At 39.9% G+C, this 16422-nt stretch overlaps 1 protein-coding gene across 5 annotated transcripts in view; it reads left to right on the top strand.

Annotated features, from left to right (window-relative positions):
- The window catches only part of LOC117263130 (CUB and sushi domain-containing protein 3), a 479142-nt gene that overhangs the window by 324963 nt on the left and 137757 nt on the right, over positions 1-16422 (top strand). For all 5 annotated transcript variants that reach the window (XM_033636295.2, XM_033636294.2, XM_033636293.2 and 2 more), the window contains 2 exons: positions 11369-11472; positions 12771-12883. In XM_033636295.2, coding sequence (XP_033492186.2) covers positions 11369-11472; positions 12771-12883 — 217 coding nt within the window. The remainder of the gene's footprint in view (positions 1-11368; positions 11473-12770; positions 12884-16422) is intronic.

Below are 16422 nucleotides of genomic sequence, written 5' to 3'. Positions count from 1 at the left end.
CCTCCACCTACATTTTTGCGCGTTCCCGCAAGCGGTAGTGGTGTCCCAATTCCTTTTTGCGTGTAGGGGTAGGGGGCATAACGAGGGGTAGTGGGTAAGAAACTAGCCCTTTGGAGCGAGAGATTTCAGATGCTGACTTGCCAGGGGTAGATATTGGCATGGCTACCACTGAGCAAGAGACGGGGAAAAAAGTTCATACATAGCTAACGTTACCGTCATCAGGTTGCTTGTTAGCTAGCTATCTAGCTCGCATCTGTCATCTGTCCTGTTCTGCAAAATTGTCGGACTTTTCACATTACGATAACACGCCAGCTAGTATAACTATGCTGCCTCGTAATGTTAGCTGGTTAGCTAGCTAGCAGAAGTCCCCTGTCGTCTGTTGTTCATCAAACGAAGCATGATGAATGCAGCAAACGTGATTGGTAGGATGAATGAGACTCCATTGAAGATGCCGGTTGGAAATGTAGATGGCTCGCAGCTTCCTGTTTAAAATAGTTACATATGCGTGAACGTAACCGCCGCAGTGACGTAGTGAGTGGTGTCCCAATTCCTAGGGAAAGATTTCTACCCCTACCCCTTGTTGCTTCATTTTGAGGGCCAGGGGGTAGTGGGCAAGGGCTAGGAGTAGGGCCAAGGGCTAAGGGGTAGTGGACAAGGGAGGGTATTGGGATTGGGCCTTAAGTTCATACCCTGGTTCAGGAGTCAAGGTTTGGAGCGTCAGGGAAAAAAACAAATTCATACAGATATATTTCTTTTCATTTATTTCAAAAAGACAGTAGTTCAATTGTCATAGACAGACTCAATCCTCTTGGGAGGGACTGAGAGCATTTTGCCCACTGCCAACTTTGGTAAACCCTTTTGATCATAAAAATAAGCAACATTTCAAACCCTTCTGTATTACACTGAACAAACACGCCCAAAAAGCAGCAGGTCAAACCTGGCTTGAAAACTGAGAAGCATAATAAAAAGAAAGAAGAAGAATAAAAACTAAAACTCGGGCATTAGTAAGAGTGTTAGAGTTAGTTACCTTTGGCCCAGAGTCCTGCAGCCGGTTGGGTATGCATTGGGTCACATGCAAAAAAAAAGTAATTTGTCGATGATAGTTTGTCTTAATTTTAATTCTTGTTTCAGATCTGGGTTTTAAAGAGTGATTGATGAGTGGATGATGCCACTAAATGTGCATCAGCATATTCAATTGACAAACCAAATAAGGAGCAGCAGGCAGGTCTTCCAGCTCTGACGTTTCATTTGCACACGTCATAGTGTGGCTGACTCCCATGTCAATCTGCTTGTTGTGTTAACCTCAACATATGATGCTAAAAACGTGACTCATGCTCCTGAACTTCCGCAGCACACCCAGCAAACTACATACCATTTACTCTGGGTGCACCGAACTGTGACCCCCTGTTGTGACCGTCTGGCACAAATACACAAAGTGTTACAGCCCTACTCTCTTCTCTTCGTCTCTTTCTTTCTCTGTCAGCCCCATTCCCTCAATCCCCCTCTGTCTTCCCACCCCTTTGCTCCCCCTCTCTCTCAGGTTAAGTGTTAATGGGGTTCTATAGCTTTCTGATGTTATTGCTTCATTTAGTTTTGGCAGAATGAGCCTTTAGAGCCAATTCATTCTCTCCTGTTCTCATTTAACCTTGGGGATGGCATGACGAGATGGCCATTACTGTACTTCTCTCTTTTCTCTTCTCTTCTCCTACCTCATCTCAGAAAACAGATCTCACTGTACTATTATCTTTTCTTCATTTCCCCCATCATTTAGTTTCTTCTTTTGTTTATGTCTTCTATGATCTCAATGAGTCAAAGCACTCTCTTTCTATCATCTGTTTATGATGCGTACGATAAGGTGATATTTGTTGCAACTTCATGTCTACTGTATGTGTCAGCTGTTGTTAAGTTGACTGAACACGGCTATATTAGAACATGTAAATGCTCTGTTATATAAATTGACAGCATTAGGTGTGAACTGGCTTTGCGTTACTTCATATGCATTTGCATGTACAGTGTAATGCATAAATCATGGATATACTGTAAGATGACAACTGCAGGGCTGCCATGCTGTATGTTTAGTTAAATCCACTATGACAGACACCAAAGAATGCAAGGGTGCTCAGTACGAAGGGGAAGTTACATTGCTGGGTAGGCTTTCTTTGTACTAATTTACAGTAACTGGGTATAGAAATGCCCTTTTGCCGAACAGAAATCAGACACACACTGAAGCCACGAGGCAGAAATCACAAGACAAAAACAAAATTACTGTACCAGCTACTTTTTTCTTGTTGTAAGTCATTAAAATTGTGCGCTTCTGCATCTTCTTGGTATGACAAACAGCACTTTTCAGGACTCAGGTTAAGATGTGTTTAACACTAAGCAAAAGAGCCCTGTGATTCACAGGCATTTTTCAGTGCAGTAGTTGCATAGCAACAGTAAAAGGCATACATTGCCTTTGCCACAGGTTCCTGTTCCAAGTTGGTATCTCAAAAACGGGCACCTGGTGGATTCAGCTCAATGAAACAGAAGTAAGGGAAAAAAGTTCCACTGGGCCTCAGTCATCAGTCTTCATCAGCTTAAGCCCAGGTCTTCTTCCAATGATGCAATTTATACCATCCAGGCAAGAGCATGTACAAGGGGAGCGGGTGGCAGAGGGTTTACTGTAATACTGTCACAGACAATCTATTATTCCCCGGCCCTGTCTGTGCCCTCTTTGCATCACTGCCTCGGCTCGCCAGGTGTTTAAGATATTCCTGCAGTAACTGTATCTTCAAGGTATCCCTAGATCTTATTATGGTATGGGTAGGGAGAAGCCTCCCCCACCTCATTGTCTCCACGACAACCAAAGGAAGTGCTTTATCAAGCAGAAATCCAATTCTGTCGCCTCATTGGCTAGAAGCCATAGATGGATGGAAAGAAGGAATGCAGCAGCCAATTAGAAAGAGAGAGACAGAGAGGGTGACAGCAAGAGAGGGGGAAAATAGAGAGAGGATGGAGGGAGAGAGGGAGAAAGATGGATGTTTCTATGAACACCAACCTATTAGAGGAGAGGGAAAATATGTAGAGTGCTCAGTTTCATCTATCACACACTCACATACACAAGACTGAGAGAGATACAGAACGCACACATAAACACTAACCCACACACTGTCAGTAATGAGGTTCCTATCTTAGTTGACTTCAGTGCAGCGTTCACATTCTTAGACACACAAACACACACACACATACACAACTAGACACATGAGCAGAGTGTAATGTAGTTATATCCCAGCTGTGTTTAATGCTGTGTGAACAGTGCTGCTGATGTGGCATTAGGGTGTTCTGTAAAGGACAGATACAAGGAGATAGATGGGCCAGTTTCTGTCATCGGAACACACAGGCCTGCTCTGTCTTCATACACTGTATGGACAAACAGGTCTGCTCTCTTTCCTGCCATAGCAACAAAGACGGCTTGATGGTTTCCATTACATATCCAACTAACTAAGCCACCAATAGCCATTGTTTCTGGCAGTTTCCATCATATGTTACTTGCTGTGATTAGATCATTTTCATACCGGTTAATAAACTCGTTTAAATCAGGTGTTTTACAACAAAGTATATTTTTTGATGACCCTCAATATCTGTTAAGCTCTTACATTGATCTTCATTGTTAGATCCTTCCCTTACATCAAACAGAAAAGTTTTTGTGGCTGTGGCAGCACTCCTTTTTCTTTTTAATGAACTTGCTACAGTTTTTTTTCTTTTGGGCATTGGCTCAGACTTGGCAGTGGCTCCTTCCTTTTCTTCATCTCCCTCTTCTTTTACAGGGTGCAATCACTGCCAGAGGACTTACCTTGCACGGCAGTTGGATTCCCACAATATCACAAGATCACAAGCGAGAATCTAACTAGTCAGGTTTCAAGTAATGTCTTTGTGTGCGAACCACTGGGGGTTGAACCAATCACGTATTGTGAGGAGGGACTGGCACTGGAAAGGCCAGTGCCTGCCTTCTTCTCAGATGTTTTCTTTATAACAGACCCTCTGGCACATCAGGGTACCTGAGGATGATCACTTCTTCTTCTGTCATCATTCCTCAACATTCGGGTCGTAGTCACCCATGTTGCACATGCCCATCATTGTTGCCTTACACATAAGGTCCCAGCTTGCTTCGAGTAGAGCTCTGTGCTGCTAAAGCATGCAGTTGTAATTGTAGTCGTCCAACTATATATTAGTAAGCTTAGTATTTTACAAATTTGAGTATTTAATGAACACGGGCACTGATGCAGGAAAATTAAATAAATGGGTTTTATTTCTATAAGATTAATGCAAAACAGTGGTGTGGGAAATGCCATGAATGCGATTTGTGTGTATTTGCTGTATGCCCGAACACTGTCTAACACTGGTAATGCCAACTATGGTGGCAAGCCTACCCCTTTCATTTTACTTATTCAGCAGATTTTTTGGATTTGTTAATGCCTTCATTGCCATCACCCTGTTTCAAGGCTCTTTTTTATCATATTACTGGCCAACTGTTTATTTTTCACCTTTCTGGCCAAAAAAACAGCATTGAATTACTCCCAACTACATGTTCAGAATATATTCCAAGTAACGACATTCAGCATCTAGAAAAGGCAAAGTTTCTCTTTTCAGACACACAGATAAATGGCAGCTGTAGTAGCACAGCATCTACTCACTGCTGAGACTTAATGTGAACCATTATTTCCCACCAGCAAAGTGCTGTTTACTGAAATTCTTCAAGAAATGTAGGGCTGTTTGTTGTTTTACGGCATGAAAAACATACAAATACATATATTTTCTATTCAATTTATTATCTTAATTAGCCCCAAAGTCTAAAATCAATATGAAATCCAACCTGTACATTACTTTTAACATGTATACTAAATACATAACTACTCTAATGAGCTTGTTATTGAAACAAGAATGTGCAACATTAAAAGAATGCAACATGGTCTATTTATTGTAATCTTTCTAGTGATTAACCCTTTAAATATAGAATCTGCTCTCACCTTTGGATAAAATATGTAAAGATATTCTCTACATACACTGGCACACCTTATTTATGGCCAGGCTTGCTGTTGTATTGAAAGCCTGCTTTGGGTTTATGGGAATATTGTGATAAGTGTGAAAATTGTGACTATGTAATCACAGAAATAGACACATTAATCTCCACAAAACTGCACTTGTCTGTGTAAGTGAGTGTGTTTCTGTGTGCATGTGTGTTTGTGACAATGTGTGTTTGACTGCCAGTGTGTTTGAGTCGTTGTGTGTGTGTGTGTGTGTGTGTGTGTGTGTGTGTGTGTGTGTGTGTGCTTGCCAGAGCGAGTTTTGCAGGTTTGTAGGTGATGCTTTAATCCAATCTGCCTTACAAGCCAATAAGACTGAGTCAGCATTGTGAGCAATGGGCAGATCACTGCTTCATCTTTGTATTAGGTGATGGTGGTGTTGGTGCTCTCCAGCTTGCATGATTTTATATGGGCATGGCTGCATTTATTGTTGTATCTCATGCAGGGGTTTAATGGTACACTGGAGCCACGGTTCAGTGTCTGTTTTGTATGGTGGAAAAAACCCAAATGCGTAGGCATACGTTTCTTTTGATTTATTTTGAACAGACGGTAGTCCAAGTATCAAAGAAAGACACACTCCTGTCCTCTTTTTTCAATATAAAAACAAGAAATATGTTTTGTATTGTGTAATATTATTCTCTGTTCTTGTCTAACACTGTGCAAACACCCAACAGACATTTTCCCAAAAGGCAACAGGTCACAACAGGCTATAAAACTGAAAAGCATCTGTTATGCTATGAAATTGTAAATAAATAGAATAATTAAAAAGTAAACTGGTGAGTTAGGAGAGTGTTAACAATTAGTTCCGCCTTGGCTATATGCCAATTACTGCGGAAATTGTTTTATCCCATTCTGCTTCTTTTTCCTTATCCCAGTGATCAGCACATCTGGGTGATGCCGTAGAATGTGCTTTAGCATGTTTGTTATGTTTCCATGTATCCTATAACAACAGAGCAATGCCGGCACACCGTCCTCTTTCTATACATTTCTCTCTAACCCTTAGTAGTATCTGACCGGAATCTTGCAGGCGAATCTTCCAGCTCCGTTTTTTCATTTGTGCTCATCATAGTGTGACTGACCCAGTCAGCTTGTTGTGCTAATCTTGGTACCCGTTGCTAACAATGTACAGCTCAACGTTTCCAGGAGGAACCTGCACCCGTGAAATTTGTTCCACAGTACTTGAATCAATCTACATATTGGTATCCTGCGTGCAGCTGTGTGCACTGAACTGTAAAGACAGTTTTGGCACAAATTCTTGAACTGTAGGCTGACTCATAGGATGTGAACTGTGTGTATAAGTCTGCCATTGGCTGCCTATTTCAGGCAGAATCCTCTTCCTCTTCCATGATCTCTTCACACCATTTTGCAAGGGCACCATCGCTGCATCCTTGGCTTAGTGTCGACTGAGACAGTTGTGATTGATTCAAAGAATTACAAACAACCCAGAGTGTTTTGTTTTTTTCCCCGTTGTGTTGAATCATGATGGGTTCAGCCAGAACTTTCACAGACGCTGGCACAACACTAAAACAAAGTGGGCTGATAGGTCTAGCTATGCGAGACTACACAAACCTTTACAGCCCTAATCTCATACAAAAAGTCTGCTTCTGCTTCCACAAACAAAATCAAGAATTGACTGAGCTTCTTGGTGTGAAAAAAATAAAAATTAACCCCATGAACAAAAACAAATCAGGCAACACTGCCAACAGATAAGCAGCTAAACAGCAGGTGATTGGAAAGGCATGGCTGCAGCTTTGTGTACTCAGTTTTCATTTGTTCCTTCTTTCTTCATAAATTCAATGGTCATAGTGAGGATGAGCTGTTTGTACTTCAACATGTGGTATCATGTCCCCAGCTGTCCAGATTGCAGACAGTAAAGAGAGAGAAAAAAAACTATATTTATCATGCCTGACTCAAACAGAATGTTTAAATACAGATTACAAAAACCGATGCCCAGAAATAAGAAGATATTGATGTGCATGTAAATTTGCTAACCGTTAACACGCCAGCATAGAGGAGACTCAGACCTGTGTGATGTTTTGATGTTTTTGAAGTCGACCAGCAGAATATTGAATCTGGAAATCTGGAAATTCCTCACAAGGAAAGAGGAATAGGAGGACGGATCGGCAGAGTGAGGTTTCAGTCTCCCCCTGAGGGTCAAGTCAGAATTCTAGTTTGAAATATTCTAACACTGCACATTGCTAGCATCAAAGATGTGCTCATTACTTCCACCCCATTCCTCTTTGTTGTCTCCTCCTCTTCCTCCCATCTTCTTCTTTCTTTCTATCTACCCTCCCCCTTTCTGTCCGTCTTTCTTTTCTCTCTCTCTTCTTCCTCAACACCCTCTCCTTTTCTCTCTTCTCCTCTGCCAAATGTGTTTCTCTCTGGTCTTAGATGAAACAGAAAGTGTTGGTTTAATAATTCCCGATCAGAGTTTTGAGCTGTGAGCTGATTCACCCAGCTTTGAGTGCAGTGCGGGAGGTGTTTCTCATCTCTTCCTACTTCCTTTTGTAACACTGGATAAAATTATACCACACTGTGTGATGCATTAATGGATTCCAATGATTCACCTTTGGTCAAGTAGTGAGAAAGGAAACGTGTCTTTGATATGGTCATAGGTGAAAGTCTAAATATAAAGAACAGCTGTGGAGCATATGCTTGTTATGATTGGGGTCAGTGGAGGGCAATGTAGTTTTATATATACATTTTTAACGTTATTCTCATACTTTCTAATTTATAGGTATTTTTTATTGCTTTCTTTAACTTGCTCTGATTTATTTGATGTATCAAAAATATGTGTAAATATAGAAGGTCATACACTGCAACAAGGATAGCCAAACAGAGTTAAAAAAATAACTGTGGTCCCCTTTCCAGCAAGACAATGATAGCAATACATCTCATAGATGACTAAGGCACCCTGTACAGTTACATAGGCTTACATCATAAACAGTACATACTTCCATTTACAGCTACATAGCAAGGCAAAAAATTAAAAAATCAAATAAAAGTGTATATCTCTTAATCCATACAAATACAAAACATTGACTCACTTACTGTACATTTATGCATAGACTACTTAAAAACATTTCTATCTATGACATCCACAGATGTAGAGGCAGAAGAGCTAAATCAGAAGTGGGAGCTGAGCCAGAAGGCGAAGCTTTCGTTTTACTGGTTTATTTACGTCCCAGCCCCCACCTATGGTCATTAGCTCTGGGTAGCGACCAAAAGAATGAGATCACGGATGCAAGCGGCCAAAATGAGTTTCCTCCGTGAGATGGTTGGGCTCAGCCTTAGAGATAGGGTAAGGAGCTTGGATCTCCAAAGGGAGCTCGGAGTAGAGCCGCTGCTCCTTTGCATCAAGAGGGGTCAGTTGAGGTGGTTCGGGCATCTGATCAGGATGCCTCCTGGGTGCCACCTGTTGGAGCTTTTTCGGGCACGTCCCACTGGTAGGAGGATTACACATCTCATCTGGTCTGGGAATGCCTTGGAGTCCCACAAGAAGGAGCTGGAAAGCGTTGCTGGGAAGAGGGATGTCTGGGGTGCTTTGCTTGGCCTGGTGTCCCTGTGACCCAGCCCTGGATAAGCAGATGAAAATGGATGGATGGATGGATGGATGGATGGATGGACATCCATAGATATATACTTACTAATAAATACATACATCTAGTGCGAATCTTTTCAAGCAGTGCTGCACAATCAACAAAGCAGCCTACAAGTGACCTACAATGCGTATCATAAAGGATGCATGGAAGTATGAGGGCAGTGACATTTGAAATGTTTAAAACTTTAATTGAAACTCTGTTTTCGCACCTAAAGGAAGTATAAATGAGCCCTAAGTTTAAGCTGCCTCACACTATTTTCTACCATCAACTATTTTAATTCACAAAAAATAGGAAGGGTCAGTGTGAGACATAAGGCTAAGGCTAAGGTAAGTAGTCAGGGTAGTACCCTGACTACTTTTTTTGGGCTATTTGAAGTTTAGTTTTAATACTCTTGGGGGTGCCATTGTACCATGTAGCACAGGGGTAGTTAAAGTAAGGCTGTACATGCCAGAAATTTGAATAATCTGCTTCACCTTGGACATAACTCTTTATTCTACAGTCTCACCACACAGAGATTCATTAAACTCAGAGCCAAAGTAATTAACACACGTTTTGGCAATAATATGCATGTCTCCCACTGTGATACTGAACTCTGAGGCCCTACTCAACCTTATTTCTGAACCAAATAATATAGATTCAGTTTTTTCCAAGGTGTAAAGACGATTTGTTTTCAGACAGCCAGCTGATGTTTTTGAATCAATCATTTAACTGTTTTTGTCCTTGTGGGAATCTAAAAAAATAAAGTTGTTCATATAAATAAATATCATTCACAAACAGATGTCACATCATTGCTGTATAGCAGAGAGAGCAACGGACCTAGTACACTTCCCTGTGGCACACCATATTTGATTTCTCAAGCCTCAGATAGATTGCTGTTGATATCAACTCTTTGCCGCCTCTCAGTCAAATATGACTTGAATCCACTCACAAGCCGTGTCATTGAAACCCAACGTCTAGTGAGCAGAATCTAATTGTCAACATTGTCAAAAGCCTTTCTAGTTGTCTAAAAGTCCATGCCACAGATTTTCCCAAATCAATGTCTTTCCCTTTGTAATCTTATAGAAATAATAAACATGTATCCGTTGAGGGAGGCTCTGTAAAACTGTATTGGATTTTATACAGCAAATCAGTCTTGCAACTAAAGCTGTTAATTTGCTCATGTATTATTTTCTCTAAGACTTTTGATATGACTCCCAGAGTGGAAACCGGCTGATAATTTTCCTCTTCCAGTTTGTTCCCTTTCTAAAACAAAGGAGTGACCCTGGCAAGTTTAAGATGTTTAGGGACACTGTCAGACTCACTGAAGGGATTAAAAACATGAGTGAGATATGGTGCAATATGTTCAGCAGCATCTTTCAGAAATCTGGCAGGCATTTTATCCAGACTGTAGCTGTAAAGCACCTAAGATCCTCCCATAGCTGTAACTGTCTTGAGGAACCTTAGTCTTGAGGAACCTTAGTAAGTCCAAATGCATGTGCCACTGCTCCCATTTGTGAAAAGTATTAAATCATACAATTTCCATTTTACATTCCTTGATTGCCTGGCAGCCTGTCTACTGGTTGTTTGGATACAAATGTGAAAAAAATATTGCACTTACTTTCAATCTTGGTCCATTCAGAGGAAAGCTTATCATTAATGTTGAGACAATTATTATTTGCCTAACTGTTGAGCCTGCTGCTGCACCCAATTAGTTTCAGGGATTTGCCTCGCTCTGATCTTATTTTGCACCATATTTCTCAGTTTCTTGTAATTATTAAGTTCAGCCTGATCTTTGGACTTCCCTTCAACTAAAAAGGCTTTGTTTCTCTTGTTAATAGCATCTAAAATACCACCATTCATCCATGGCTCGGATTTCTGTTTCACTAAAATTATTTTGAATGTAGTAACCTTGTCCAATAAATAACAAACAGTTTAAGTGCTTTCATGCTTTATCCACATCAGAACAATGCACTGGAGACGAGTCTAGTAAATTCATGCTCTCAACAAAATCATCTCAACTGCAGTTCTTAACTGATCTAATTTTGATTGCACTGTGGTCCTTAAATGCGACCTTCAGCTTTTCCTTGTACAATAAATCCATGAGCGGTCACTCGTGGTTCTCTTAGTTCATTTTGAATGTCAGTATTACTGTAAATCTATACTCCATGTTATCAGTGTATCTGCCCCAGCCTATAGCAAGCATACTTCAGAGTTTCTGACAAGGAAATTGGAGTGTGAGGGCAACTGGCAAATAGAGTCTAAATATTTTTTACTAAAGTAAAAAAAAATTGAGGACGAAAAAGCTGTTACGTCAGGGAAATAAAGTTGGTGTTTTAACAAAAAGTTGAAATGCTTCGGCTATTAACTTCAAAATTTTCAAGGCTCACATTGTAATATTGTAAGAACAATTATGTGTTATGACAGTATGACATGAAGTTATAATTTTACAAGATATTTTGTTTACAACAGTGGCACCTTGTTGTTATCATAGCACAGTTCTACATCCCCTAAACCGATGGTTCTTAGAAAGGGTTCATTTCTCATACACTATTGGGTTCTGATGTCTCTAATGTGTTGTGTTCTTCCTCTTCTCTCTCCTCTTCTTCCTTTTATTTTACTGAATTCAAAATACGGAAATACGGAATTCAAATCAGTCCCATACTGACTTTGACTGTGTTGGAACTGACATGGATATATCTATATTTTTGTATTTGTGAACATTAGGTAATCCAGATCAACTTTGAAGAGTTTGACCTGGAGATAGCCTATGATACTCTGACTATAGGAGATGGAGGAGAGGTTGGAGATCCTACAACCATACTACAGGTGTAAGTATAACACTATCCTTTTCTATCCTCCCATTTATGTACTGTGAAGTACAAGGTTTGTTTTTTTTTTTGAAGCATCGCAGGATAGAGTGTGTCAAATAAAGGCACACTTTGAGGCCCTCAGAGAACAACTTTAGAAATATAAAAACTTGACTTTGTTATATTATTCCTTTGTGAATCATAGGTGGGAAATCCTGTACCTTATCGTATCTTCACCAGTGTCTGCTTGCTAAACTTGTGAGAGCAAGTTTTCAGAGGCAAATAAGTATCACTGATATGTTTCGCGTAAAATTCTTAGATTATGTTTTGTCTTTATTAAAAAAAGCCTCACAAAGCCCTTCAAATTAAAAAAGAAACAAGATCACACTGAAAGTTTCTTTCTCTCTTGAAAATCATGCATATGAAGTTTAGTTGTAGTCTTGGAGCCACAATGATGAGATGCATACAGAGCGGTCTGCTGTCTGGGCGGGCAGATTATGTCTACAAAACAGCTTTACCAAAGTAATGTTGTGAGATAAACTCCTTAAAGATGAATGTAATATCCCTCAGAAAATGTGCCACCTTAACTGCATTTTTTATTTTTATTTTAGTGATTTTATAAAACAGATTGTGCAACACACAATGTCTTTCAATAATGACCAGCTGCTGTCATGAACAGCAGCGCTATTGTCAGTCTATCAAACACTTTACAACACACATAACATGTTCCACATAAAGTCCAAATGATCAGAGAAAAAAAAACTTCAACCAAATTTCCGTCTTGTACTTTTTCCATTTTCATTCTGGTTCTCGATATAAGCCATCAGCTGCCAGCCACCTTGAAATCCTCCATTTTATTTGTTGCAATTAGTCAGATCGTAAAACAGCAGTCTGCATTATGTGCGCTCCACTTAAAAAGATGAACTGTTCCTGAGTTTTGAAAATGTTCTGCAGTGCCCAAAAGGATAACAGATGCAGAGCCTTCACAAAGTGGATGATTTCAATTCACTTTGGAGTCAGTCACTGTTAACTTTCATGCCTAAAAGGCGCTGGCAGCCTGAAAAAAAAAAAAAAAAAAAAGCATTAGATAGTATGAATGTACTCTGAGCAATTTGCTTTCCTGAGGCAGCATTCTGCAAAACTAAAGCAAACCAAATCAAAGGATTCATCCCCAGCGCAGTATGCTCCAGCAATTTGTTCACACTCAGAGCAGCACTTGAGAATTTGATTATGTCCATGATTGCAGTGATGAAAATTATACTTTTTAGAATGGTAATTATGAAGACAATGATTTAATATTAATGTATTTTCTGCTACAGTCTGTCGGGTAGCTTTGTTCCTGACCTGATCGTCAGTATGACCCACCAGATGTGGCTCCACCTACAGTCAGATGAGAGTGTCGGTTCTATAGGATTCAAGATCAACTATAAGGGTAAGAAATTACCATGTCCCTGTGTGGGTGAGAGAGAAAGAGAGGTGGGAAGGAGAAAATGAAGTCTGTGTGTGTGAAGAGGCTGAGAAATGATTTCCAAACTTCAAATCAGTGCTATTTTTAGTTTACTTTATCTTTATAAACTATTTATTTATAGGCCAAGCAACCACCTCCATATGTTGTGCTCCATCATGCATGCACCATTTTTCAGCTACTCCTTTTTCAATGATTGTGTATGGGGAAAAACTGCTCTTTTGGGCCAGTGTGTCTTGTGAGCAATGCAGAAGTTGCAATACCCCATGCAGCCACTATGCTACAAGTGCTTCACAACCCAGTGGTTGTATAGAAGTCAAACTAGAAGTGTACGTATGGACAAAAGCCGCTAAAAAATATTACGCCTGCCAGTGTGCTGTTTCCTTTTATACATCCCAAATTGACTTGGAATTGTCCACACGTGGCTCAGTCTTATATGCCGCCCTCTACATGCCCACACTCAACCATAAGTGGTCAATGCAAAGCATCTCATGAATGTTGCATAGAAATGCATAGAAATGAGCCTGTTGATCGATGGTTCTTTACAGTGAATAATGGCAACAACCCAGTGTCACAGTAGTATTTATATGTTTACAGCAATCAGTCTAATTGCTTCATACCTTGCCAAAATGGTCGCGACAATCAGTGGTATAATCCACCCTTGGAAATCATTTGAAGATGTAAGTTTGATATGTGAACACAATTGATTTATTTATTTATTTAAGCTTTACTGTGGCAAACTTGGCCTGCAATATGAGAAGTATGACTGTATGACTGTCAGTAGCATACAGTCTGGCCCTCTCCTCCGCACTCTGGGGTTTGGGAATTCAATGGTGAGACAGTGCTGGTGAATTATTGAGCAGAATTTGACTTGAGATTTCAGTTGGTTTATAATTTTTACAATTGAAAGGTGCTTATGGAAAAGTACTGGCTCTCTAGTACAAGCACAAATAACACTGTTGGATTGGATTGTTTATACTAAAGGGGATCTATAGGGTAACGTGTGATATAAAGTGAAATTTAATGCGTGAGGGATGTAAGTGATTCCTCTCAGATTCATTTTCTACAATCTGGCTTAAATTCACCACCATACTGTCTGCATCACCAAAATACTCTGTCTCCAAAATGTTCGCGCACATGGATCAGAGTTTCTTACAGGTGGGCACATTCTCTGGACAAGTTTGTTTTCATAGAAAGCAACTTTTGAGTTGGAAGGTGTATGTACACAACAGTTATAAATGAGACTATAAATGAGATATGTTTGCTAATGCTAGAAAGAAAAAAGACAGCTTTGTTAAATGTTTAACTAAAATTACTAAATCAATTTAATGAGTTTTGACTCTTCTCTAATTCTGTTAATGATTTAGCATGTCTCAGCCAAAAAATTTAATAGTTTTATCACTGTTTGTTGTTCCCTGCTTGGGGTGTTGTAACGCCCTCAATCAGTCAGGTCGCCTAACAATGAAGTCTTTACAGCAACTGACTCAAGAGGATTTGGGGATGCATATTACGTTAGATTTCTATGTGAAGGATTTGCCCTCATGGTCTATTTCCACCACTGTCTTCAGGGTAAAGTAGCTCTGTGTTACATCTCTAATTAAGACCAAACTTGTGAAGTGTGGCATCTGAATCCGTCCATTCATGTGGACAAAATAAATTCTCTTAAGAAGAAAACTACTTCATTCTTCAAACGATTTGTGTATATATCAGGACATGTTATTCAACTCTCCTGATTTCTTTTCTGCTATATTTGTTAGGTTTAAAATAAACATCTTGCAACACCTGACCTTTATTTTAACATCAATTAAAAACAGTTTTAATCTCTTCTGTTTACTCAGCTCCTGCCATGCTAAAAATATTAACCTTTCTGAAGTTCTCTGTTTGATAGATGTAGTGTGAAGTTGATTACAGTCCATGAAACGCAGAGAGGTGAGCTTTGCTGCAGAAATGAACTTTGTGAGCCTCATTTGGGTGTCATCATCTTTAGATTGATTGTTATAATGAGGTCACAGTGCTGAGCCCGTGGTGGTACAATGGCACATTGTTTTGATATATCCTTACCCTTTATTCTCCTTGGGTTTCAATTTGAATTTCTTACCATACAGTGGCTAAGATCTGATTAAAAGAATAGTCAAAATGAGTTTTTACTGTTGTCTTGTAGTGTATTTTTATGGTTTGCAGCAGTTAATGTGCACTTAAAGGTCAGCTCCATCTTCGTTCTTTTCTCGGTTTTTCAAATGGAAACACCCTCTCAGCCATTAGCAAAAAGCACTGATGTAGATTTAAGTGCTGATATTGATAATAATAGTAATGGTAGTAATAATAACTGAAATGGGTAGTTGCAATTTTTTAAAGTGGCTGTACAAGGTACTTACGCGTGGCCGACATATTAACGTACAGAAAATGGCGGTCGGCATGCTTCCAGTTTGGAGGAGCATACAGGGGTACCATCACTGGCATAGAAGCTGAGCAAAGGGGCTCCACAACAGTTGCACATATCCTCATTCATTTCTCCTGAATATTTTCCCCATAGAGATCAACAGAAAAATTAATGTCAAGAACCACCATTTAAATGCATCCATGCTTATAATGACATTCCACTGCACGGGCATCATGGCCTGACTTTCTTCTATTTGCAGGGATTAAGCTGTGTATATTCACTCCAGTGGGTATATTCTATTTACTCCTAACAATGGAGACTATATTTTTCCTACAAGCGTAATCAGATGCCAGAACGTTATGTGTAGTTGTTCACTGCATTGGTCAGACATTATTTTTGGCACACATTAGTCACAGATGTATTGGTGTTAAAGTATGCGTCAGCTGATAAGTAACAAGAAACTGAAGCGCAGAAATGCTCGAGATATATAACAGTACATTTGACATTCTTACATTTTTATATGCCACAGTTAGAGAAACAAACAGTGGGAAGCATTCACCTGCCTGTTTATTATCCTTAAATTTGACTTTCTCTCTCACGCCTAAACACCCTGAAAAATCCCATCAGCACCCACTTGCAAGATGGATGTGTTTTTCTCTGAGTACTGGCTCCATCACCCACAAGATTTACTATAAAGGTGGACGCCTGTGATATTAGTGGGTGTCTGTTTGAGATGTATGTGTGTGTTTTTGAGGAAGAAACAGAGACTCTGTGTGTGTGTGTGTGTGTGTGTATCCCTAAAGCCAGATCCCATAGACCTTGGCTATGAAATATAAACATTATCAGTAGCCTTGCTGCAAATTCACCAATGCTCTATATAATGTAAGTGTGTGTGTGTGTGTGTGTGTGTGTGTGTGTGTGTGTGTGTGTCAGACAGGTCCTCCATCAGTGAGCCAGCAGAGCTCTACCAACTAGTCACTCACGTCTTTCACTCGTCACGTTCTCCCCCTCTTCCCCACTCTCTCTGTCTGTCTCTCAGGCGGTGTCATTTTTCCTCATTAGTCGTCTCTCCTTCCCCATCCTCTCTTCCCCTTCTTCCTAAAATCACAACATTTTCTCTTTCAGT

Source organism: Epinephelus lanceolatus, chromosome 16 (genome assembly GCF_041903045.1).
Source record: "Epinephelus lanceolatus isolate andai-2023 chromosome 16, ASM4190304v1, whole genome shotgun sequence".
Classification (NCBI taxonomy): Eukaryota; Metazoa; Chordata; class Actinopteri; order Perciformes; family Serranidae; genus Epinephelus; species Epinephelus lanceolatus.
Note: the sequence above shows the minus strand (reverse complement) of the source record. Positions and strands in the feature narration are given on the sequence as shown.